The 25,978-nt window shown below is 43.9% G+C and overlaps 2 protein-coding genes across 2 annotated transcripts in view; one reads left to right on the forward strand and one right to left on the reverse strand.

Annotated features, from left to right (window-relative positions):
* The window catches only part of RAD50 (RAD50 double strand break repair protein), a 248,484-nt gene extending 231,195 nt beyond the window's left edge, over positions 1–17,289 (reverse strand). The window contains exons 1-2 of the mRNA XM_043912145.1: positions 17,149–17,289; positions 8,975–9,090 (exon numbers count right to left, since the gene is read on the reverse strand). The gene's annotated coding sequence lies outside the window, so the exon portion shown is untranslated. The remainder of the gene's footprint in view (positions 1–8,974; positions 9,091–17,148) is intronic.
* On the forward strand, positions 16,840–25,574 carry LOC122700733. Its single transcript, XM_043913800.1, has 2 exons — positions 16,840–17,916; positions 23,548–25,574. The coding sequence occupies exon 1, from the start codon at positions 16,840–16,842 to the stop codon at positions 17,899–17,901; it is 1,062 nt and encodes a 353-aa protein (XP_043769735.1). The 3' UTR covers positions 17,902–17,916; positions 23,548–25,574.
* Positions 25,575–25,978: the final 404 nt, after the last annotated feature.

A 25,978-nucleotide genomic window follows, 5' to 3' on the forward strand; every position in this document is an offset into this window, starting at 1 on the left:
TTAGCTATGTAACTATTTTTTCTTTCAAGAACAATGAACTAAACAGAAGGGAAACAGGGAATTGAATGGCATGGCATTACACACCAGCAGAAACTTGATTACCTACCTGGGATAACAGAAATGACTACAGATAACAGTACAGCAAAGACAGGCTTGAGCTCTTTGGCTCAGTCATTCTAGGCTCCTGATGTACGGCCTTCAACAGACTGAACCACACATGAAAGCTGTTTCCACCCACAGACTAGTGGAGCCTACTGATATGCTTGACAAGGATGATAAAAATAGCTACCATGGGCCATGCACATGCTAAACAGTTCACGCAGGTTATTGTATTTAATTCAAGCTGCAAATCTGTGAGGTAGGCATTCTTTGTTCCCATTTTACAGATGTAGAAAGTGAGAGGTGAAGAAGCTGAACAGTTTCCCACGTACACCCCCACTCACCTGTGTACACATACAAAGACGCACACCCAGGATTCAAGCCCAGGCCTGACGGACTGTGGACTTCCCCACGGTGCTATACTAGCTGAAGCAAAAATTTAAGAGCTGTGCACATCCTGGGAAAACCCACTTGGGTAGACCTTAAAAGTCCTTTGCTAGGAGCAAGGGCCACAACTGTGTGTCTAAGACCAGTGGGAGCAGTCCTCGGGCTGCAGGGTGACCAGGGCAGCTGGAAAGAGCATCTGCCATCCCTGCCCCATAGGGCAAGTCAGAGGGTCTCAGGAGACTCCTCCCACACCCCGTTTGCAGGCCTGACGTAGAGTCCTGCTGTAGGGGTGAGGGCCCAGCTTTGCTCAGGGCAGAGAGTTCTCGAGTGCCCACCTGCCACCTGCATGTTTGCTCAGGCCCCTCCACACTCCAGGTTTAGTCTGTGTCGCCCCGGGGAGAGGGCAAGGGTGGTGCAGGTCTGCTCTGGTCTGGTGGGGAATGGGGAAGAGAACACTGGAAGCACACTGCCCCCAGCCCTGCTCTGCCTCTCAGAAAACAAAGGAGGCTCCCAGCATCTGTTACCATGGATGCCCTTCTATGAGGGGCTCCTAATGCCCAAGACTGAGGGTCCCGTGTGTTGAGAAGGCCTTGTGCCTCAATCCCCTGCAACAGCCAGTACCAGCTGCCAGAGGATTAGCCTCAGAACTGTTCCTGTATATTACCATTTTCTCTTGGACACCAAAGTGAATCCTGGGGAGAAAGCACTGGCCTGGGACTCCATGAGCCATGTCTCCTATTTCCAGCTTTGCTCCTAACTCTCCACATAACCTTAAGCAAGTCGCTCGATCTCCCTGGTCTAAACTGTCATCATAGCTGACATTCACTGAGGTTTTACTCTGAGCCAGGCCCTATGCTGGATGCATCAGCACATTCATCTTCAGAGACCTCTTTGAGGTAGCTATTATTTTCACTGCCATTTGCAGGAAACTGTGGAGGCACAGGAAAGTTAGGAGACATGCCCAGAGCCACACAGTTAGAAAGGGTGGCTCTGGCTCTCAGGATCATGTGTTTTCTAAGCTGTTCCCCACTGTGACATACAGAGTTACTTTATAAAGGACACTTGTAAAAACGTTTCAAAGCAAAAAAAAACAAAAACAAAAAACGGGAAGAGGGGCTTCGAAATATAAATAAAAATCACAACTCCCCGGACATCACTTAAGGTATAACCCTAATCCCCTGAAGCACATTTTGTAGCATGTGTCCATAGAATCAGAGACCTCCAAGATGGGAAAGACCCTCAATAAGTCATTTTTTCCCCTCTTCCTTTCCTGTGGGCAAGAATGCCACGACGAGCCAAATTCTATGGATGACACCAGAAAGGTTAAGCAAAGTTGGCCAACTTAGCCCCTCAGCAGGGAGATTAAGAGGAAAACAGAACTAGGATTCCCATTTGTGTTAAGGTGGAGCCCCTCCAACCAAAACTTAAACATTTTAATATAATATTCAAGTACACCCTTTCTAACCTTAAAAGCAAATTTTGTTTCATGACAAAGCTGGTCAATATTGAATTCTGACCATAGTTGGTCTTCCCTCTCCTGGCAAAGCTCTGTATCAGGGCTCATAGTTGCAGACAATGGAACTAACAGTGGCTAATACTGCTAGGGAAGGGTCTAAACAGAATTCTGAGACGGGAGGCCAACCAACCAGGAACAATGCTTCAACCACACCCTAGAGCTGGGAGGAGAACAAAACCCTACCTTCCCTCGGTGCCCTGCAAGGCTCGCCCCTCCTCCGGCCGAGGGCTCTCTGGTGCACGGGCCTCCTTCCTGTTCTGCAAACAGTCCCCACTCAGGGCTATGAATTTACTGCTCCCTCTGCCTGGAACAAGGACATTCACTTCGCTTGCTCCCTGACTTCACCTAGGCTTCTGCTCAAAGACCCCGTTGAAGAAGTGTTCCTGGACTACCTTGTCACTCTAAGCCCTTCACCGGCTTGACTCTCCCTCACGGCATCTACTGCTCCCAAACACCGCATAAAGCATTGCCTGTCAGAGCTTCCCTGGTGGCTCAGCGGGAAAGGATTCACCAGCCAGTGCAGGAGACACGGGTTTGACCCCTAGTCTGGGAAGACGCTACACGCCATGGAGCAACTAAGCCTGTGCGCCACAACTACTGAGCCTGTGCTCTAGAGCCCACGAACCGCAGCTACTGAGCCCCCACGACCTAGAGGGGTGCTCCACAACAAGAGAAGCCACCGCAATGAGAAACCCTTGCAACGCAACTAGCATGTAGCCTCCACTCTCGGCAACTAGAGAAAAACCCGCACGGCAATGAACATCCAGCACAGCCAACAACAAATAAATAAAATTAAAAAAAAAAAAAAAAGGCATTGCCTGTCTCCAGAATCAGACTGCGAGCTCCATGAAAGCAGGCTGTTTTGTTTACTGCTGTAATCTCACAGACTGACATCTTTAAAGTGCTTAGCTATTTGCCGAATACTTTACGAAGGAATAAACAAAGGAATGAATGGAAAACTTCAGCACAGCGCCTCACGCTCTCTGGCCTGCGCTGGAGGGTTAGGGTAGCAGCAAGAGTCAGCTTGTGTTGTGTTTGCAGCTGTGCTGTCACCCTGCCCAGATCTTGATCAGCCCTGTGGCTCCCACTCTGGAGGGAAGACACACCTGGGGACCTGTACCTCCAAAACTCCCCTGTCAGTCTCTGCAGCTCTCGGAACTTGTCTGGGCTGTTGCTGTGCAGACCATGAAGGCCTGGCTAGGTTCCTGTCCCTGCTTTCCCAGGGCCTCAGACAGGCTGGCAAGTGAGTTGCCCAAAGTCTCCTTTCTCCCCTGGACCGGTTCAGCCCAGCGAGTGACACAAACAAATGCAGCCATGTACAGATTCAGAGGGTCACATGAGGTCAGGGTTGGGGGAAGCCTTCATGAACTGGAGAGCAGCCTGTGCTCTGCAGATAAGGCAGGCCGGTGTAGACGCAAGTGTGCGTGTGTGAACTCTGGGTTCTGGAAGATCCAACCTCCGCCAACCATGTGATTTTGGAGAGTCATTTCAAAAGACAACATTTGAAAAACACTGCTTTTCTCAGGTGCAAAATGGAAATAAATGTCCCCCCTTTATATAGTAAGCCTGTCTTCCTGTTCAAACGCCTTTACTTCCTACTCTTTGTGATATCAAGTCAAACTCCCTGGCTTGATCATCAAATCCCACCATCACCAAAATCCAGTCAACCCAGTGTACCAGGTATGGTCCCTCCGACTTCCTCCAACACTCCTGCTCCTTCTCATACCTGCGCACTTGGGGCTAACACCCACCTTCTTCTCCCCTACCAGAGTCAACCTAAGCCCAGGGGCAGGCGTCACGAAGTCTCCCCAACATGGGCTTTTCTGGGCACTCACTGGTGTAAGTATTGCATGTTAACAGATAGGAACAAAGTTTTGACTCTCCAAGCAGAATGCGGGATCCTTGAGGGCAACTGTCTCTTCTCTTATGATGTCTCCTCCTTCAGTTCAGTTCAGTTCAGTCGCTCAGTCGTGTCCGACTTTTTGTGACCCCATGAATCACAGCACGCCAGGCCTCCCTGTCCATCACCAACTCCTGGAGTCTACCCAAACCCATGCCCATCGAGTCGGTGATGCCATCCAGCCATCTCATCCTGTCGTCCCCTTCTCCTCCTGCCCCCAATCCCTCCCAGCATCAGGGTCTTTTCCAATGAGTCAACTCTTCGCATGAGGTGGCCAAAGTACTGGAGTTTCAGCTTCAGCATCAGTCCTTCCAATGAACACTCAGGACTGATCTCATTAAATAATACATAAAAATTCTTGCTGACTCATCTGAGGTTAGAATTCAGTTAAAATGCTCCCCAATACTACCTCTATTACCCAAGGGAAGGGAAAAAAAAAACCACCTCAGCCTCCAACCCAGACTTGACAGGTAAAAGAACTCCCTAAAAACAATGCATTGAATAAATCACAAGGACTAGTCTCACTTCAAGATTTCAGGAAGGAAAACACAGTTAAACTGAAAACTGTTAACTGGTGTTAAAAACACACACACACACACAACAAACAGACAGGAAGTGTTTTTTAGGACCATGTCTATCAAAGACCCTTAGGGGCTGATTCACCCTTCAGCATATTCTTTCTAACACCTGCTTTTACTAAAAACCAACAGCTCAACACCAGAGCGTTCTGAGTCAGAAGCAGAGTGAAACTGGACACAGAAGCACTCAGCCGTGGAGCACAACACCCAGAGAGCAAGCAATACGCACACTAAGTATGACTGGCCAGCGCCCTGTGGCCAAGGGGGGTGGGCCCTGGGGAAGCTGAGCAACATCACCTGAGATTTTCCTCTTGCCTTGTTCCTCTCTCTGGCCCATGCCTCTGCTTCCCCCACTCATCTACTAAATACATCTGGAAAAAAGTACTTGCCTAACTCCCCACGTAAACTAATTCTACATTGTCTCAAGTAAGACCTAAGGACCAATGCATATTTCTTTCTTGTGTGTTTTTAAAGAATATTAAAAGATACCACTTAGAAAACTCAAGAGATAGAGTATCAAGAGAAGAATTAGATATAATATCTTTTGATTTTAACCTGGTATTAGATAATCTTTTTGAGTGCAATTCTACATCGACACGAAGAAAATGTACCTTTAAATTTCAAACAGCATCAACTTAGTTCTTTTCCTTTATCATACTTGTAAAAATAGGACTTGGTCACTACAGCTTATAGAGTCACAAAACATAGTCCACACAAAACCTGTACACAAAAATGGTCACTGCAGCATTATTTGTAATAGCCCCAAAATAGAAATAACCCTAACATCCATCAAATGATGAATGAATAAATAAAATGTGGTATCCCCATACAATGGAATATTATTTGGCAACAGACAGGAATGGAATACTGACATATGCTACAATGTGGATGAACCTTGAAAACATCAAGCTAAGTGCAAGAAGCCAGATGCAAAAGACCACATATTGTATGGTTTTATTCATATGATCCAGGATAGGCAAATCTATAGGGACAGAAAGTAGATTAGCGGTTTTCAGGGGCTGGGGGAAATGGGGAGATTGGGGAGGCAATAATTAGGGGTACAGAGGTTTTTTTAGGGGTAATTAAAAATGTTTTAAGTTGACTTTGGTGATGAATGCACAATTCCATGAACATCCTAAAAACCACTGAACTGTACATTTTAAATAGGTGAATTGCACAGTATGAGAAATATATTTAAATAAAGCTGTTTCTTAAAAAGAAGACATGACACCATAAAGAAGACATCACACCATAAAACTCCTCAAAAAGAACACAGGCAAAACATTGTCTGACACAAATCATACCAATGGTTTCTTGGGTCGGTCTCCCAAGGCAATGGAAATAAGCAAAAATAAACAAATGGATCCTAATCAAACAGCAAAGGAAATAACAGACAAAACAAAAAGATGACCTACGGACTGGAAGAAAATATTTGCAAATGACATGACCAACAACAGCCTAATTTCCAAAATATACAAACAACTCATACAGCTCAATAACAAAAAAACCCCAAACAACCCAAATGAAAAGTGGGCAAAAGACCTAAATAGATATTTCTCCAAAGACAGCATGCTCATTGTCGCTAATTATTAGACAAATGTAAATCAAAACTACAATGAGGTACCATCTCACACTGGTCAGAATGGCCATCATTAAAAAAAATCTACAAACAACAAATGCTGGAGAAGGTATAGAGAAAAGGGAACCCTTTGACACTGTTGGTGGGAATGTAAATTAGTGCAAACACTACGGAAAATAGTATGCAGGTTCCTCTAAAAACTAAAAATAGAGTTGTCACATGATCCAGCAATTCCTTTCCTTGGCATATATCCAGACAAAAGTATAATTCAAAAATATACACGCACCCCTATGTTCATAGCAGCACTATTCACAATAGCCAAGACACGAAAACGACCTAATTGTCCACCTAACTGTCTTTGGATGGATAAAGAAGATATACCATGTATATACAATGGAGTATTAGTCATAAAGAATAAAACAATGCTGTTTGCAACAACATGGATAAACCTAGAGATTATCATACTAAGTGAAATAAGTCCGAACGAGAAGGACAAATAACATACAGTATCACTTACATGTGAAATCTAAAATATAACACAAATGAACATATCTATGAACCAGAAAGACTCACAGATATAGAGAACAGGCTTGCGGCTGCCAAGAAGGGAGGGCATGGGTGAGGGAAGGACGGGGAGTTGGGATTAGCAGATGCAAACAATTATTAATATATACAGAATATACAAATAACGAGGTCCTACTATATAGCACAGGAAACTATATTCAATATCCTATGATAAACCATAATGGAAAAGAATATGAAAAATAATACATATATGTACAACTGGATATATATATATGTATAACCCATTTTGCTGTACAAAGAAACTAACACAACATTTTAAATCAACTATACTTCAATAAAAAATTTTTAAAAAGAGGACACAGAAAAAGTACTCCACAATCCCAAGTCAGTGACTGTGATTTCTGAGACTGCTGTATAAATCTATCAGTTTGAAACACCCAGAATTAATCTGTCCTCAAGGCTATCCTGAGTGGCCTGAGGATAAGTGCCCTAAAGCAGTCCCACAGGACAAAGGACAGCTTTTCTTTCATGGACCACAGTTTTAACTGTAATATTTTAAAACATTCAGATATTAGCAGGTACTTATTAGGGACCTGGTTTATAAAACAGCTGATCTTGACAACAACTTAGACTTGGGTTGTGTCAGTTTTACTAGAACTAGGCTGAGAAAGATTTACTCTTAGAGTTTGTCCGTTTGTTCCTCCTCAAACAGCTCACCAAACCTCCCAGGTGCAGAGGAAGACTTCAGATTTTTGAAATCAAACCTTTCCAACTTATGGAGGTTACAGGTTCTTCAGATGAACTACTGAACTACCCTGCATCAACTGGTACACATAATGATGCACATAAGGCAAACAGTAATAAAGGCAAATTTTACCAGTGTGTGCCAACAGTTCAGGCTAAATAAAATATGAGAAAAGAAGTGTATTACAGATACACGTATGCAAATATAATTCATCTTCTACCTGTAGGTGGACAGTCTCACCAACAAAAAAAATAATTTTATTTATTTTGGGGGGTCTGTACTGGGTCTTCGGTGCAGGGAGGGCTTCTCTCTAGCTGCAGCGAGCAGGGGCCACCCTCTAGGGCACGCGGGCCTCAGTAGCTGCGGCACAGAGGTCAATAGTCGTGGTGCAGGGGCTTAGTTGCTCTGCCGCATATGGGATCTTCCCAGATCAGAGGTGGAACCCATGTCTCCTTCACTGGCAGGCGAAGTCTTTGTCACTGGAGCTATCAGGGAAGGCGCAGCCTAAATTTCTGATAACAGGCAAGAGCTTCAGAGACCTTGGGCTGCCACTCTGGCTTGTTACATTTTCGCTCTGAAAGTAATCTAATCTCTGAGTCCTGGCTTCCACATTGGAAACAAATGAATTGTATCACTTATTTGACCAAGTTTGCAGGGAGGCTGAATAAGCTGTAAACCGTGGGGCATAGTGCCTAACACACAGAGGCTTGAGGCAAAGCTGGCGCGGATTGCGGTGAAGGTCGCGGGAACATCAGGTTCCTCGCAAAGGCTTGTGACACCGAGAGGGAAGATGTCCCGGGACTCTTGTCGGGCAGGGCCCCGAAGGGGTTGCAGCTCAGGGAAGAACACCACCATACCTAGAAGATGCTGAAAATCAAGGAAGGCCTTTGCGAGACCCCATCAGAATGCCAAGAAGTGGGGTAGCAGTCCTCAGCGTTCCGGACAGAAAGTATTCTTATTACCAAATATAAAACTTAGAATTACTGCCTGCTGAGGACAAGTCTCACAAACTGGGGTAAAACAGAACAGAAGCAATCTCTACTCCAGCTGCTCAGATTACAACACCAATGGTGGTTTTAGGACAGATAAACGAGAGCTGTGAAATTACCCAGCGTGGGATCAGGGGGAGACCAGGGGGAGAAGCCCTCTGTGAGGGCAACAAGGTCAGGGTGAGGAGAAAGGAACCCTGGGCCTTCCTGGCCCAGGGGTGTCTCTCCAGCAGTGCAGGAACAACGTGCCCAGTGAGCAGCTGCAAAAAGGACCACAAAGTCCACGCAGAGAACACCGCGTATTTCCAACTTACCACTCACTTGCCGAATTAAAGGGTCTGCCTGGGCGGGTACCAGCTCCCAGGATGACAAAAGGGACAGGCCCGAGGAGCATAAGTGAAGGGATACCACACTCCCAGTGCAGAGGATGACCACCTGGCCCTCCATTCCCTTATATGCCAGTATATATTCCAGTAACATTCCAGTAATATTTCTGGTTTCACTGCTATTGCTTTTCTGTTTTTATAAACAAACTGTGAAAATCAACAAACTACCTCCAAATCAAACAACTGTGGTCTATATCAATCCTATATAACAACAAAAACCAATAATGTGGAACAAATAAGAGAAAAACTCTGGTCAAGCTGGAAGCTCACCCATGGCTGGTGGCTGGCATTCTTGTCTTCAGGAGGAGGGAGTCCATTTTCTTGTTTCTCTGCTGCCCAGCCTCATCACTGCCTGCAGGGCAGGGAAGTCCAGGGCCTACCGCCATCTGCAGGCAAAACAGAAAAAAACACAAGTTACGGCTCAAATCACCCACCTGAAGCCCTCCTGCCTGGGCTGAAACACCTGGGTCCTGTCCAGGTGCAAGAAACAGAAGAACTCACTCAGTTCTGCATCTGGGATCCGACCACAGAGCTGAGACATGGTAAAAATTCTAAACAATCAAGGGCTCAAGTCCATCTTAATATCAGCAAACCCTTATACGGGGCTCACCATGTGCCAGACATTGCTCTGAATGCCTTATATTTATTAGCTCATTTAATCCTCAAAAAAATTGGGTGAATGTTTTAGGAGGTCTCTGCCAATTTGCCTGATTATTGAGTTAAGCTGAATAACTAAAATGAAAAACTTGGTAAAATACCTTATTTCAAAGAAGGGTCAGATAAGAAAACTCTGGGACAGATTCTGAACATCCCCCAGATCATCCATCCCCTGAATATTTATCAAATGCCCGTTATAGAGCAGACGCTGCTCTAGGACCTGGGAATAACGGCATGAACGCAAAAGACAAAGTCCCTGCTCTCACAGAGCTTCCATTCTAGTGGAGGGAAGCCACAATAGAGGAGGTGATAAATGTTGTACAGAAGAAAAAAGCAGGGTAAAGGAGATAGAGGGTGATGACCATGCTGCTAATATTCATTCATTTATTCATTCATTTCCAAGTGCTTACTAACCATTCGCCACAAGCAGACTCCGTACTGAGATGCACGGATGGGATGAAAATAGACATGGCCCCTGACTGTAAGGGTTACTTACTCATACAGGAGAAGCATATGATCACCTAAGTAAAAGCAAAGATGTTAACCTGTAGTAGGTGTGATAGCAGAACAGCATGGATCCCAGTGAGAGCATCTTAGGGAGCTCAGGAACCTGGGATGGAGTGGGAGAAGGAGAAGCACCCTTGGTAAAAAGCAGACCATGTGCAAAGGCTGGATCACAGACAGCAGAGCAGAGGCAGAGTGGGGAGACGGGAAATGGAAGGAGGGGAGCAGGGGTGTGGCCCTTGCATGGCACTTCCAGCCACAGGAGGTCCTTATCCTTTGAGGAGAGCACCACACCAGGGCCTTAGGCAGAGAAGTAACATGGTTGGATGAGTGTGTTTTTAAACGATTACATTATAGTGTAGACTGAATAATGGTCTAATGGTCTCGCCAAAGAAGTCAATATCTAAATCCCCAGAAGCTATGACTATATTGCCTTACAAAGGCAAAAAGAGCACTGGAGATATGATTAAGGATCTCAAGATGGGGAGATTGTCCAGGTGGACCCAATGGAATCACAAGTGTCCCTGTAAGAGGGAGGCAAAGTGAGATTCAGAGGATGAGCGTCAGAGTGTTGCAGCGTGAGAAACACTTGTTAGTTTAGAGGTGGAGGAAGGGTCTATGAGCCAAGGAATGCAGGAAGCCTCCCGAAGCTGGAAAAGTCAACAGAATGATTGTCCTCCAGGAGCTCCAGAAGGAAAAGAGCACTTCTGAAAACTCTGCAATGGTAACATAATACATTTGGATTGTTAAAAGCTACTAATTTTGTGTTCATTTGTTATAGCAACAATACATTACTACACATTGGCTTCTGTAAAACACATACTATAAGTAAGGGGAAGTGGAGGCAGGGACCAGCTGGAGGTCACTGTGTCCCCCAGACAAGAGATGGGAGAGCCTAAACAACAGCAGTGGCAGACAGGTGAAGAGGAGCAGAAGGACCCCAGGAGGGGAGGTATTGGCCAGTCAAGTTCCAGACCTTACTGGAATGCTGAAGCAGGCTTTCTTTAGGCTCAGGACCTGCCCGGCTCACCCTAGGCAGAGAACACCACCCTCTGCAGAAGGAGGAAGTTTGCACAGGGCTGTGAGACCACCTCCAGACACAGATACCATTTGTTCAGTTGACAGGGACCTGCCAACCCCTTTCCCACAAAGAAGTCCAGGGACTTCCAGGAATATGCTCTAAGAAGTAACAACCTAGGAATTTCTACCAGGAAAAAAGTAGCAAGTGTTCTGGCCAAGCATGAGGCCTTGCTGTGAACCTTTTTTTCCTTCCTAAGAGAGATTTTGTAATCCTGGAAAGGAGGCATCCAAAATTTAAATATACATATCTTAAACCCATGTGAAACAGAAAGATGGTTTTACCCAACATGTAGAAATTTCATGGTCAGTAGAATAATGCAGAAATTACAGAAAGAGAATAAAGGAGAAACTAGGAGACCCTCTCTCACCATCTCCTCCATTCCTATCTGATGATTCAGACCCGCTAAGAAAGTGGGATTCTAATCTGGCCCAACCTAATAGGGCTACTGAGAAGAAGAGGCAATAAAAATTATTTCAGGGAATTTTAGATATATTCTGTTTTACTCCAAAAGTATAAACATAGAAACACTAAGAATACCTTGGAGGACACTGAGTGGTAACAAGAAGTCTTCTCAAGCTCCTGTGGCTCTGCAGACCACAGAGACCGGTCTGGGTTTTGGGAGCATACATACAAGGACGCAGGAGTGCCTACAGACAGCAAAATACCAGGCAGTCCTGACCATTTAAATGGGTTCATTTTAAAACAGTTATTTGTATAAACTGTTTTTCTGTTGACAAAAGTGACATGTTTATTAGTGGAAAAAAACAAAAATTTCCTGTAGTCCCAATGGTTCAGAGGTAACTTATTTGCAAATATTTCTTCTAATAATTTTTGAGATTCTCACACACAGACATACATACAAACATACACTTTCTAACAATATTAGGATCCTGTGCATATTTGCAACCAGCTTTGTTTTATCTAATAGTATACAATTTTTCCATGTCATTAAATACACTTTTAATAGTTGGCACTATTCTATCACTATTTTTCCGTGGTATCAAAATCTCTTAATTAATCCCTAACTGCTGGACAAGTGGCTGGTTTCTAATTTCATGATAACAGAAGTCAGACTGGGAGGAAGAGCCCCATCTATAAGAAAACCTCCTCACTTAAAATCTGTGTCTGAAGCCCAGATTATTTTTCAGGCTTGTGTTTCACACCTTTCAGCCATCCATACATCACTATTATTATTTTCCCATAATTAAATGTCATATATACTGTACTTAACATTTCTCTTTAAATCAACTCATTTCTACCCTTAGATAAATGTCTTAAAAGCAAACCTTATTTACTACTGTAAATGGAAAGCCAGCATTAAATGTCATAAATGAAGGCAGTCATAAGACTAAGTACAATGGAAAACACGATGGTGTCATGAAAATATAGTTGATATTGCTATCGCTTTGCTCATCCTTTCATATCAAGTGGGAGATTAGGAAGGCTTAACACGGTGTTAAAAACATACTCGTACCAAGCTGAGATTTTTCTCCTTCCCGTGATCAGAAGATTGGAAAGGAATCGACCAGAGGAATAACTTTCTCACCATGGGAGTCAGTGTTACGTAATGCTGCAAATATACCCCACCTAGAGTTATACCCTGTACCACCTGAAAAAAGCCCAAAGGCAAATGTGTTTTAGGATACATGCTGAAAGTAGAATTACTGGGATAAAAACATATGGACACTTTAAGAAGGTTTTGATAAACTCCATCCAAGTCAGTTTTACCATAGTTTTACTATTAGAGTGCCTGATTTACTTCACCCTCAAATACTGTCATAAACAAAAATGTTTAGCTTTGTAGTATAAGATATTCAGCAGCTGAATTTTTCAAAGCTATTTTCATATTCCTCTGGCCAGTTTCTGACGCAGGGGGGAAGGCAATTATATAAACTTTCAGCTAGTGATATTGCAAAACTGATATTGCACTTGGTTTAACCAAGCTAAAGTAAACTCAGTAAAATATGAGGAAGTGACTTTAGCATTTGCAAATATTTTAGAATGCTTTTGTTCTGGCAAAGGTCAAATGAGGATCAGAATAGCATGGATTCCACATAATACTTTTGAGAAATAAAGAGACCCAGAGAGGCACTACTCTTGAGACACAAATCACTAAAAATTTTCAGTATGTCAATCAAAACTCTAAAATAAACATATGTTCAAGCCTTCCTATCTTGGTGTGATAGGTAATTGCAAATATGCTACAAATTAATGCAATTCTTAAGAAAAGACTTCTAAAATAGAAAAATAAAAATGTATTTTGAAGCATGAAGAGTTAATAACAATAAGAAGCTTCCAGATTATTTCAATAATTCTCAGGCAGACACACACATGTGCATGTGCCTGTGGGAGAAGAAGAGGATTAAAAACATGCTAAAATGTTTCTTATGTTTGGGATGAAATTGGAGATTTTAATTAATTTTTAGCATTTGTAGGAAAATGTTTACCTATGCTTAGGGCTCCTAATAGGATACAGAATTCCAAGTCACTGAATGAAATTAAGGAAGGAAAGAATGGAGCCAAAGACACCTTGATGATTTCAGATGTCATAAGAAAAAAGAAACAATATATAAATAACACAACTCAGTAACAAATACAATCAAATTTTCCAAACAGATATGAACAGACATTACTCCAAAGAAGATATACAAATAATTAATAAGCACATTAAAAGATGCTCAATATCATTAGTCATCCAGGAAGTGCAAATTAAAACCACAACGAGCTAGAAATTTACACCTGCTAGGATGGCTATAATAAAAAATATACACAAGTGTTGGTGAGGATGTAGACAAACTGAAACACTCATGCACTGCTGGTAAGAATGTAAAATGTTGCAGCTACTTGGGAAAAGTATGGCAGCATGGCAGCCCACTCCAGTATTCTTGCCTGGAGAATCCCATGAGCAGAAGAGCCTGGCAGGCTACAGTCCATAGGGTCACAGAGAGCCAGACACAACTGAAGTGACTTTGCATGCACGAACTGGAAGTTTAAACACAGACACACCATATGATCCAGCAATTCCACTTGTATTAATAGGTATATACCCAAGAGAAATTAAAATATATGCTTACACAAAAATTTGTACGTGGGTGTTCACGGAAACATTATTCATAATAGCCAGAAAGCAAAAACAATCTAAATGTCCATCAACTGATAAATGGATAAACAAAATGCAGTATAGCCACAGGATGGAATATACTGGGCAATAAAAAGGAACAAATTACTGATACATGCTATAATGTGGATAAACCTCCAAAAGATTACTCTTAAGTGTACAAAGCCAGTCACAACAAACCACATATTATACAATCTCATTTACACAAAATGCCTGAAAAAGGCAAGTATATAGAGGCAGAAAGTAGATTAGTGCTTGCCTAGGGCTGGAGAGGGGAATATTAAGGGCTGCTGGAGAGTGATTGCTAATGAAGTAATACAAATGTTCTAAAATTAGATTATGGAGATAGTTACACCTCCTGCAAATATATTATAAACCACTGAACTGTATCCTTTTAATGGGTGGATTTTATGGTATGTAAATTATATCTTAACAAAGGTGCTAATAATAATAATAAATGAAGACCATAAATAAAGTTAACAGATGGGTGACCAGACTAGGGGATGATTTATAACACTGCCATTCCATGAAGGATTAACATTTTAGTGAGCATACCAATATATAAGGGTCAAAATGAAAACCAGACAAAAAAATATCAGAAACCTAAAGGAAGAGCAAACGAGACAAACAGGCAATTCACAAGTGGCAGAACAATATGTGGTGCTCAACTAAAACAGAAATGGAGTTCTGCTTTAACTTACTAGTTTGACAAAAAATTAGTAAATTAGATAATAGTAAGTGCTGGCAGATGATGGAAAAGGGACCCTTCACGGCACTCCTGATGGGAGAATGATGAAGCCATTCTGCAGCACAAAGCAGCAGTTTTTAGTAAATGACATCATACAAGTATTCCAAAATTAGCAACCTATCTCCCCATCTATCTATCTCAGAGACTTTCTTGCTGGAGAACTTCTGGTGCAGTACTGTTTGTGGAAGCAAGGAGATGAAGATCACCTAATGTCTATTCCCTGGAGACTAGTTAAGAACTTGTGGTGTACACTCTTGATAGAAAAGTACACAACAGCCAGGACTAATGAATTAGACTCACATATATCAAGATGGTTTGACTTAAAAACATGATGCTGAGGGAAAAAAAGAAACAGTATGAGCAGTCCAGTGGTTAGGACTCCTCATTCTCACTGCCAAGGGTCCAGGTTTGATTCTCGGGAAGTAAAATCCTACAAGCCACACAATGTGGCCAAAAAAAAAGAGAGAAGCAAACAGTATGAGATTTATAGCATAATGGCTTTTATTCAGATAAGTACAACAAAAGCAAAACATGACATACCTTCCAAAGACACACATTTTCTGAGAAGATATAAGGAAAGATGTAAGAACAAATATGTCACCATGCCTGCCCAAGTATGCAAGTATGGGAGTGAGGGTGTTGAGAAATGGAAGATAAAAGGAGGAAATAAAATAAAACAAAATGATTCTAAACAGACCAAGGATTAGAGTGTGCCATTAACTGAAGAGTATGAGCAATTTAGTTCTGAAGTCCTGACATCCTAAGGAAAATAAAATCCCACGCATTATTTTCTTCTGAAAAATGTAATAAAAGTTCATCACATGCTAAACTAATGAATAATAAAGCCAGGAGAAAAGAAGGCACTGGGGAAGACAGAGGCTTGCCTGATCTTTAGTGGAGTCATTCAGTTTTCACCATCATGGAAGCAAGAACCTGGCAGGGTGAACATGCTGTGGATGGTGTCCACTACAACGCTCTCTCTCTCCACCCCCAGACAGAAGAGGAAAGGGAGAGAACCATGCATTACAGCTTAAATTTAGTTAACAGGAGAGAGAGAGAAGAGAGAGACATTATGGAATTCTGAAGAAAAGGAACAGCTTGTTGAAAGTACATTGCAAAAATCAAAGAATCTGATTCTCTGGCTCATGATAAAGGCGGTATTTTCTAAAAACAGTGAATTCTCACCACCATCCTGAAGCAGAGTACAAAAGAGGAACTGCATGTTTTAAAAATTAGGAAGGACCTATATCTTTGGTTAAAGCTGTTTTCAAAGTTAAGGTTATTCAAGTTTTCTTTCAGTAATGGGTATTATGATCAGATACATGTGATTAGACTAAAGTTGAGTAAAATGGGGGGTGGTGTTCTTGGTATTGCCTACAAAAACCATCTTCTCTCAAATCAAGTGCCTGCAGATTTAGTCACTTTACTCCTAACATTTAGTGTCTTTGCTCATCTACACAACTGGTTTTGCATATATATATTCTCTTGCCAGGGAATGAGGGGCACCCAACAGCAGAGACTGTCCCAACAGCCTTGAGGAGGAGCCCAATTCTGAGCGGGCATACAAGACCTGGGCGTTCATCTTTCACCCTTCTGCTGGCGGACTCTGCACAGAAAGCGTCCTGTCTGGGATCTACTGAGTTTCAGTGCACCCACCCCTGACCGTTTCCGCCAGCCATGGATAGGGGCTCCTGAAGAGTCAGCCCGTTTTCACCTGGACAGAGCCTTGGGAAGCGGGTGGCATCCTGGCCTAGCTCCTCTCCATACCTACGACCAAAAGAGACTAGTCGCAAGCTTGGAGGGCATCCCAAGTGCGTGCAAGTGCACCAGATCTGAAAAACTTAGCCAAACAAGCGAGGTTTGGGGCTGCGTGCGGAAACAGAGGAGTTTGATAGGTAAGAAGGGGTAAATTATGAATTCCTCCCTGCTGGGCTCAGGTGAGACACTTTTCTCAGCATTTTATATACATCCCCCCACTTTGATTTTTATCGAAACTCGGTGGGGGTGGGGGTGGGGCGGGACGGGGGATGGTCGGGGCGGCATTCTACAGAAAAGAAAATGTGTGCTGGGAGGGGTGGCCTGGCTTGCACCCGCCCCACCTCGACCTCAGGCTGCCAGATCCTTGGCACGTTAGCCCGAGACTCGCCCAGGTCTTCCAGCCCGGCCTGGAGGACCAGAGCCCCGAAAGCCCCAGTAGTGCCGCATCTCAAGCCCTCCCAACCCCGCCGCAGGAACCCCCAGCCGGGCCTGCCAGCGTCCAACGGCCGCCTGGCGTCCCGCCCGCGCGGTCCGCAAGGAGGAGCCCGCGAGGCGACCGCGAAAGGAGCTGCGCTTACCTCGCCGGGTGCGGGCTGAGGCTCCGGCTCACCCGCTCCAGGCTGGGCACCCCGCACGGTGCGCCCCTCGCCCCGACGGCTGCCGCGCAGGCTCTGGACACTGCCACTTTCATTTTCCTCAACGCTCTCGGCAAGAAAGCGAAAGCGAAAACGGCCGAGAGGCGGGCCCGAGTGCGCGGAGAACGCGGGGCGCGGGCCGGCAGCCAGAGGCTGGGGCTCCAGGCCTCGGGTCTGCGCTCGGCGGTCCCGGCGGCGTCCCGGCTGGAGCCGCGTCCACCTGAGACGCTAAGCCAGCCCTTGGCGCACGTCGCGGCGGCGCAGCGTTCCCTCGCCCGCTACGAGGCCCGCGGCGCCTCGGTCCCGTGGCGCCGTTTCCCTCATCTGCCTTTCGTTTCAGCGCCCGCCGGGGCCTCGCGGCTGCAGGCCGGCCCGAAACCTGACTGCCCGCGGCGCTTCGTGGGTTTCTGGCCTGAGCAGGCGGGTGCCGGCCTCAGTGGCCGGGAGCCTGTCACTGAGGGGTCCCCGTTGGAGGCGCTGAGGGAACTGGAGCGGGTTTCGCTCGCAGACCCCAGGGGTCCGGCGCTCCCCAGCCCAGACATGCGCACTGGTCCCTCGGCTGAGCTGGGGGCACCAGCAAGGCTACAGCCGGGTCCTGACCGTGAGGTACCAGGCTCTTCATCCTGGGTCAGCGGAGAACTAAAAGTCAGTGATGCCTGTGAGATGAGGAACGCTTCGTTTGATAAGGAAAACTGAAACTGCAAGTTTAAGGTTTGGACCCCCTGGCCTAAGTGGTCCCCATCAATACCCGAGGGTTTAGAGATTCCAGGTTCGATCGAGCACAGATTCTGGCAATTTTTGGCTGGGTGATTTAGAGAAAAATATTTACTCCTTTTAGCCTTAGTTTATTCTCCTGTAGGATGGGGATAAAAACCATACCTACCTCAGGGTTGTGGGAATTAAATTAAATTATATAAGGGAGAAAATACTTGGTATTTTCTATTAGGCTCTAGGTGGGTTCTGTGAGGGCAGTGATCAAGTTGTTTTTCTGGATGCTTGATAGACATTCTCTAATGATCAGCTGAAGTTTTCAAAGTTTGAACCGTGTTACCTTGACTTAGAAGAACTGAGGGGGAGGGGGAACACTGCAGTCTTTTTGGGGGGCACCTCACGCTGAGCCTGACAATTAGCCCCTGTAATTATGCCACTGCTCCAAAGTTTGACAGAAGTCTCTACAGCTCTGTCCAGCATCAGCCACTGACATCTGAAAAATACTTCTGTAGGCACTTCCATAGAAACCAAAATACACTGTCAAGACTCCATACTCTAAACACAATTTACCATGGGTTTGTTTGGTGTTTTTATCACAGAGTGGTCTGATAACTGGAACAGAAAAACAAAACAAACTGCTTAATCTGCCAGAGTCACTTTGGTTTGCCTGTGTGTAATTTAGGCACGTTCCCTGTACGATGGAGGTCTTCATCTGTGACTGATGTTGTGGCTTTTTATGTGTCCTGGCAGTGTTTCCCTCAAGAGCAGGTGAGGAATGGGGGCAGGCCAAATGATGACCTTAGAAAAACATATGTCTGCCTCCGGAAGATGATGCTTTTAGTGTGTAGTGTGAAGCAAAAAAAAAAAAAAATTCAAAACAGCCTCGGAGCCTCTCCCTTGTTAAAGGGCGATGATTCTTGACTCTGTAACAGCAAAGTAGACCTAAATCTGCTTCTGCATAAGAAATATGTCTGGGAGATAGGGGGCAGGGAAAAGACAAGAAAAGACACTAGGAGATAAAGTCAAATCCTGGTTACCTTTTATAGATGTTACCCATGGGAACAGGGAGGTGCCAGGAGGTGAGGGCTAGCCTGGAGTCTTGGTGATTTCCCAAGGTCTAGATTTGGTCCTTGACCTTGTGGGATCAAAACTTTCATCGTTTCAGTGTTCCAGCTTTGATTAAAAATCAGCGAAGTATAAAATCAGAATGCAAACTAACTGATTTCATTAACTATTTGCTAGACACTTCAGTTCAGTTCAGTTCAGTCTCTCAGTCGTGTCTGACTCTTTGCGACCCCATGAACTGCAGCACGCCAGACCCCCCTGTCCATCACCAACTCCCAGAGCCACCCAAACCCATGCCCATTGAGTCGGTGATGCCATCCAACCATCTTATCCTCTGTCATCCCCTTCTCCTCCTGCCCTCAATCTTTCCCAGCATCAGGGTCTTTTCAAATGAATCAGCTGTCCACATCAGGTGGCCAAAGTATTGGAGTTTCAGCTTCAACATCAGTCCTTCCAATGTACACCCAGGACTGATCTCCTTCAGGATGGACTGGTTGGATCTCCTTGCAGTCCAGGGGACTCTTAAGAGTCTTTGCAAACACCACAGTTCAAAAGCATCAATTCTTCGGTGCTCAGCTTTCTTTATAGTCCAACTCTCACATCCATACATGACAACTGGAAAAACCATAGCCTTGACGAGACAGACCTTTGTTGGCAAAGTAATGTCTCTGCTTTTTAATATGCTGTTTAGGTTGGTCATAACTTTCCTTCCAAGGAGTAAGCATCTTTTAATTTCATGGCTGCAATCACCATCTGCAGTGATTTTGGAGCCCAGAAAAATAAAGTCAGCCACTGTTTCCACTGGTTCCCCTAACTATTTGCCATGAAGTGATGGGACCGGATACCATGATCTTGGTTTTCTGAATGTTGAGCTTTAAGCCAACTGTTTCACTCTTCTCTTTCACTTTCATCAAGAGGCTCTTTAGTTCTTCTTCACTTTCTGCCATAAGGGTGGTGTCACCTGCATATCCGAGGTTATTGATATTTCTCCCGGCAATCTTGATTCCAGCTTGTGCTTCCTCCAGCCCAGTATTTCTCATGATGTACTCTGCATATAAGTTAAATAAGCAGGGTGACAACATACAGCCTTGATGTACTCCTTTTCCTATTTGGAACCAGCCTGCTGTTCCACGTCCAGTTCTAACTGTTGCTTCCTGGTCTGCGTACAGGTTTCTCAAGAGGCAGGTCAGATGGTCTGGTATTCCCATCTTTCAGAATTTTCCACAGTTTATTGTGATCCACACAGTCAAAGGCTTTGGCATAGTCAATAAAGCAGAAATAGATGTTTTTCTGGAACTCTCTTGCTTTTTTGATGATCCAGCGGATGTTGGCAATTTGATCTCTGGTTCCTCCGCCTTTTCTAAAACCAGCTTGAACATCTGGAAGTTCACGGTTCACATATTGCTGAAGCCTGGCTTGCAGAATTTTGAGCATTACTTTACTAGCATGTGAGATGAGTGCAACTGTGCAGTAGTTTGAACATTTTTTGGCATTGCCTTTCTTTGGGATTGGAATGAAAACTGACCTTTCCCAGTCCTGTGGCCACTGCTCAATTTTCCAAATTTGCTGACATACTGAGTGCAGCACTTTCACAGCATCATCTTTTAGAATTTGAAATAGCTCAACTGGAATTCCATTGCCTCCACTAGCTTTGTTCGCAGTGATGCTTCCTAAGGCCTACCTGACTTCACACTCCAGGATGTCCGGCTCTAGGTGAGTGGGAGTGATCACACCTTTGTGATTATCTGGGTTGTGAAGATCTTTCTTGTACAGTCCTTCTGTGTATTCTTGCCACCTCTTCTTAATATCTTCTGCTTCTGTTAGGTTCATACCATTTCTGTCCTTTATTGAGCCCATCTTTGCATGAAATGTTCTCTTGGTATCTCTAATTTTCTTGAAGAGATCTCTAGTCTTTCCCATTCTATTGTTTTCCTCTATTTCTTTGCATTGATCACTGAGGAAGGCTTTCTTACTCTCCTTGCTATTCTTTGGAACTCTGCATGTACATTAATGTTAAGTACATTACATATATTGCCTCATTTAATTCTCTCTACAGTCATGTGATACCTTGTGATCTTTTTTCATTTGGGGAAAAAAGATGAAGGAAATCCCCAAGATCCCACAGTTAGGGTGTATATAAGTGGTAGAGTCAGGATTCAAATAAAGGTCATCTGATTCCAAAATCTGGAGCCTAACTGGTCCTGTGAGAAGCAAAACTGTCCAGAGAACTGGACTCTAGAGTTTGCCTAATGAATTCATTACCTTCTCGTAAGTGTGCAATTTGGAGCCTAATCATTAGCAAGTGGGTTCGCGAGCTTGACAGAGAATCGGAAAAGTGAATTGTCTGCCTTAAATGTTTAATGATAACAGCCTTGGGTAGCCTGCTATGTCTCCTTCCACACCAAAGGTCAAATGACCTGCTGGGAGGACTGGGCACTCATTCCTCCTGGCCTGGCTGGCCCTTCTCCTTGGAATGGTACCCGATTGACCCTCAAATTTTTTTTATGCTTCATGGGCTGCTCCTTCTCAGATGCTCACATTCCTTTTTTAGATAAATTAAGGCCTTACTGAATAACAGTATTGTTAGGCCTTTTAGGTCCTGGAGTCCTCCTTTCTTTTTATGGAAGCCTGTCTTTGCTCTGATTGATTTGATTTATAATCTAATTGTGTGTTCCAGCTCTTTGGGGGTAACTCACTTTATTTTCTTACCCTCCCTGACCTTCTAACTCTAGAATAAAATATTGTGCAATAGCAAGTTCTGCAATAAGCACTTTATCCAAGCCTGCAGTACTCATCAATGAAGACCCAAAATCTAAGTCCATGGTCAGAGCTCAGAAATTTTATCATGGTCAGAGAGTAGGAATGGAGGTGGGGATGGAGATAATGCAATATAGATAGAGAACAATATAAATGGAAATACATGGTTAGAAAAGAAAACACCTGGTGTGTGATTCAAATAAAAAGTAAAAAAAATTTTTAAATCTTTTAGATACTTCAGTCATTCAAAAAGTGTTTTGTGGCAACTACAAAATGCAGCCACTCTGCTAATCCTGGGGATTCAATAATGAGTGAAAATAGACAGTCTCTGCCCTTAGGAAACACAATTTAGTGATGTAGTCAGACAATCAAATAGTCAGTCAATTATAGACTACTGTCCTAAATGTTACAAAGGGAATTTGATTCTATGAGTAGGATTTGAACTTCCCTGGGGGGAGGAAGAGAGTCAGAGAAGTTTGTTTAGATGAAGGGTTGTTTGAACTGGGAGGAAGAATGAGGATTAGTTAACTGGGTAAAGGAGATGGGGTTGGAGAAGAGATAATCAGTGAAAGAAAGCATGTGCAAAGGTCCCAAGGCAGGAAAGAACCAACCTGGAGCATTTGAAGAACTGGAAGTGGGTGGAATCTGAACCATTATCTACCTGATACCCCAAAGGGTCAATTGAGCAGTTAGGAGAACCCAAGTCCCAGGAGGCTGGAGAGCAAGGCAGAAGCCATATCAGGTAGAGCCTTGAAGGTCATGCTAAGGATTTAGGTCTTTATCCCATGAGCACTGATGTTGTTTAAGCAAGGAGTTATATCATCTGACTTGTGTTTTGGAAAGATTGTCTGCTGTGTGGTGAATGGATTGAAAGATAGTCACCAGTTGGGAGCAAGATGATGGTGGTAGTGGTAGAGGAGATGGAGAGAAATGGACAGATGTGAGAGCTGTTTAGGAGATAAAATGGATACCAGGAACATACCAATGGATTGGGTCACAGAGATAAGAGAGAAGAAGATACCATACATGACTCCCAGGTTACATAATTGAATGACTGATTCTGGCAGCTATGTAGGTATTCAGCTCTCTCTTCAAGAGCCCCTTCTAGGGCTTCCCTGGTGTCTCAGTGGTAAGGAATCTGCTTGCTAGTGCAGGAGACATGGGTTTGATCCCTGATCCAGGACGGTCCCACATTCTGCGGAGCAACTAAGCCTGTGCTGTAGAACCCAGGACCCACAAATATACTGAGCCCATGTGCCTCCACTACTGAGGCTGGGTGCCCTAGAGCCTGTGCTTCACATGAAGAGAAGTCACTGCAATGAGGGTAGCCCCCGCCCTCTGTAACTAGAGAAAAGCTCTCTCAACAACAAAACCCAGCACAATAAAAAATAAATTAAAAAAAAAAAAAGCCCCTTTCTATGATAAACATGGCTGTGAGCCTGGAGCCACTGCACCTTTAGATCCACTGCAGTGTTCACACAAGGCCTCACACTCTGGCTGCTGCCAGTCAATGAACCATCACAGGGCGGATACCAGAGCCAGGCCATTTCTGCCCGAGGTGGGACTCCAACAACGAATCTGTATTCTGAGACGTCCTGTAAGTGTGGCCAGCACTTTCCCAGAACTGCTTTGCAGTCTGAGGCTCTTTCTACCTAGTCCCCCTTCTTCCCTCTCCTCTTTCATAAGGCGACATACCTGCATCATCATCTGAGTCTTTCTGCCTTTTCTCGCTCCCTCTCCTCTTAACCCTTCATGAGCACTTTCCCCATTAAGCTCACACATTTAATTCCATTTTGTCACCTGCTCTAGGAGGACTCAGACACAACAGTGCCCTTCTCTGAGCTGGAGAGTCTGGAAAAGGACCCTATTTTGGAGGACTTCAGTTCTGCCCACGTCGGGTGAGGTGTCAGGTGGGTAGGGGACCTCTCTATCCACTTTCCCATTCATAAGATATATTCTGCTCTACTATGAAACTATCAGCTGTGTCCTCTGTGTGAGCTGGTATCTTCTTTATAATATGTTTGTTCCATGGATAATCTCCAAACCTCAGTTTAGAACTCAGTACTGTAACTATTGGTCTCTACAGAAATATGACCAACCAATAGCAAAAATAACTTTCAACCTTCTTGAGGAGGAGGCAAGAATCAAAAATAGAAAGGAGTGAGCAATTATTCTTGAATAATCGAAGGTAAATTATTTTTCTGTAGGTGACCCTGGTTTTCTGGGAAAAAGAAGTCTTTTATAAGTGTTCCCAAAGGGAAAGACATACATTTGGCAGTACAGATGGAAATCTCTGTCATTCTGTGCGAAAAATAAGTTAGCACACCAAAAATCACTCCTGCTCTGATATCTTTCTTCCTGAGCAAGTTTCCCTTGGAGAGCTTGGTGGCATAGGATGACCTGGCCCCAGAGGATGCCTGTTGGAGTGAATCACCTGTGAGAGGGCAGAGCTCTTTAGGTCCAACACTGGCTTATCCTACTGAAGCAGGCTTGAACACAGACCATGACTACTACTGCGCTTTCTCAAAGGACAAACAATTTCTTCACTAATCCCAGATCCCAGACAACCCATACCCATCTCACTGTGAAGTGTGCAGGCTGACTGTAGGTGAGTTTACATGTTTTGTTACCTAGCTTTTGAGAAGCCTAGATACCATTAGTCCACTTGGACTAAAAAGAAAAAGAAGTCTGTGTGAAGTAGACATATTTCTTGAAATATATTTTCCTGAGAGGTCTGTCTCTCATTAACGAATGAATGAGTAAAAGTATTTGTTGAAAAATGACCAAATGTAAAGTGAATGTACTGCTTAAGTACTCTAGGGTTAGAAGATCTGTCTTTTTCTCCCAAAGGTAGTTATAATTCCCTTCATGAAACCAAACAGAAAATAAAGATTATTTGTAGACTCAAAAATTACATTGGAGGGAGGAGAAATAGCAATATTGTTATCAACACAAATTTAGTTCTGCTACGTACTTTACACGCATGATCCAATTGAATCCTTATAAAAACCTAATGAGATAGGTTACAATAGACCACCTATTCAATAACTGAGGAAATTGAGTCTCAGAATGGTGAAGTGAGTTGCTCAAACTTATAGAACTAGTAAGTGGAGAAGCCTGCTTTTGGATCTCAGGGACCACATATCTGCTTTGGTGTGGACACTTAGCTGTAGCTATAGTGCCTCCCAGGAGAGGATGTGCTTTGAGTTAAACTTTGAACATGGGTGGAGTTAGGATAATCAGAGGTGAAGGAGGACAATGTATATATGAAGGCAGGAGTGACAAAAAGAAATATAAAACTGAAAGTGTGTCATATCAGGAGTTGAAATACATTAAAATTTGTGAAAGCTTGGGGGTTGGGTGGGAGGAGTTTAAAAAATACTGAAAAGTACACAGAAGAAAATAATCCATCCTCATTTTCATCTTGCACATTTACTTCCAGTTTTGTTTTTTAACTAAAACTGCTTAAAAATGTATACATGCTCATCATAAGAAATATAAACACTATAGCAAATACAACAATAAATGTGTTAAAAGCTCCACAAATCCTTCTATCTAAAAAGTACAACTACTAATATTAGGAAAATATTGTTAGATAGGTTTTTCTTTGCACTTATTCAGAGAGAAGGAGGAATAGACAGTATAGTTTTCATTTCTACTTCTCTTATTAGGAGAGAGGTACAGAATCTTCTCATAGGTGTAAAAGTTATCTCTAGGGCTTCCCAAGTGGCATTAGTGGTAAAGAACCTGCCTGCCAATGCAGAAGACATGAGAGACTTAAGTGTGATCCCTGGGTCGGGAAGATCCCCTATAGAAAGAAATGGCAACCCACTCCGGTATTCTTGCCTGGAGAATCTCATGGACAGAGAAGCCTGGCAGGCTGCAGTCCACAATGTCGCAAAGAGTCAGACGCAGCTGAAGCAACTTAGCACACACTGGTGCCACAGTGGTAAAGAATCTGCCTGCCACTGCAGCTTTGATCCCTGATCCGGGAAGATCCCACATGCCGTGGAGCAGCTAAGCCCATGAACCACAACTACTGAGCCTGTGCTCTAGAGCCCAGGAGCTGCAATTACTGAAGCCTCAGTGCCCTCAAGCCAGTGCTCTGCTACAAGAGAGGCCACTACAGCGAGAAGCCCGGACACTGCAACTGGAGAAATGCCTGACAGCATTGAAGACCCAGTACAGTCAATACAGATTGTTTTTATTTCTTGAGCAATTTTCTATTGGGGTTGTTGAT

The sequence above is a fragment of the Cervus elaphus genome, chromosome 9 (assembly GCF_910594005.1).
Source record: "Cervus elaphus chromosome 9, mCerEla1.1, whole genome shotgun sequence".
Taxonomy (NCBI): Eukaryota; Metazoa; Chordata; class Mammalia; order Artiodactyla; family Cervidae; genus Cervus; species Cervus elaphus.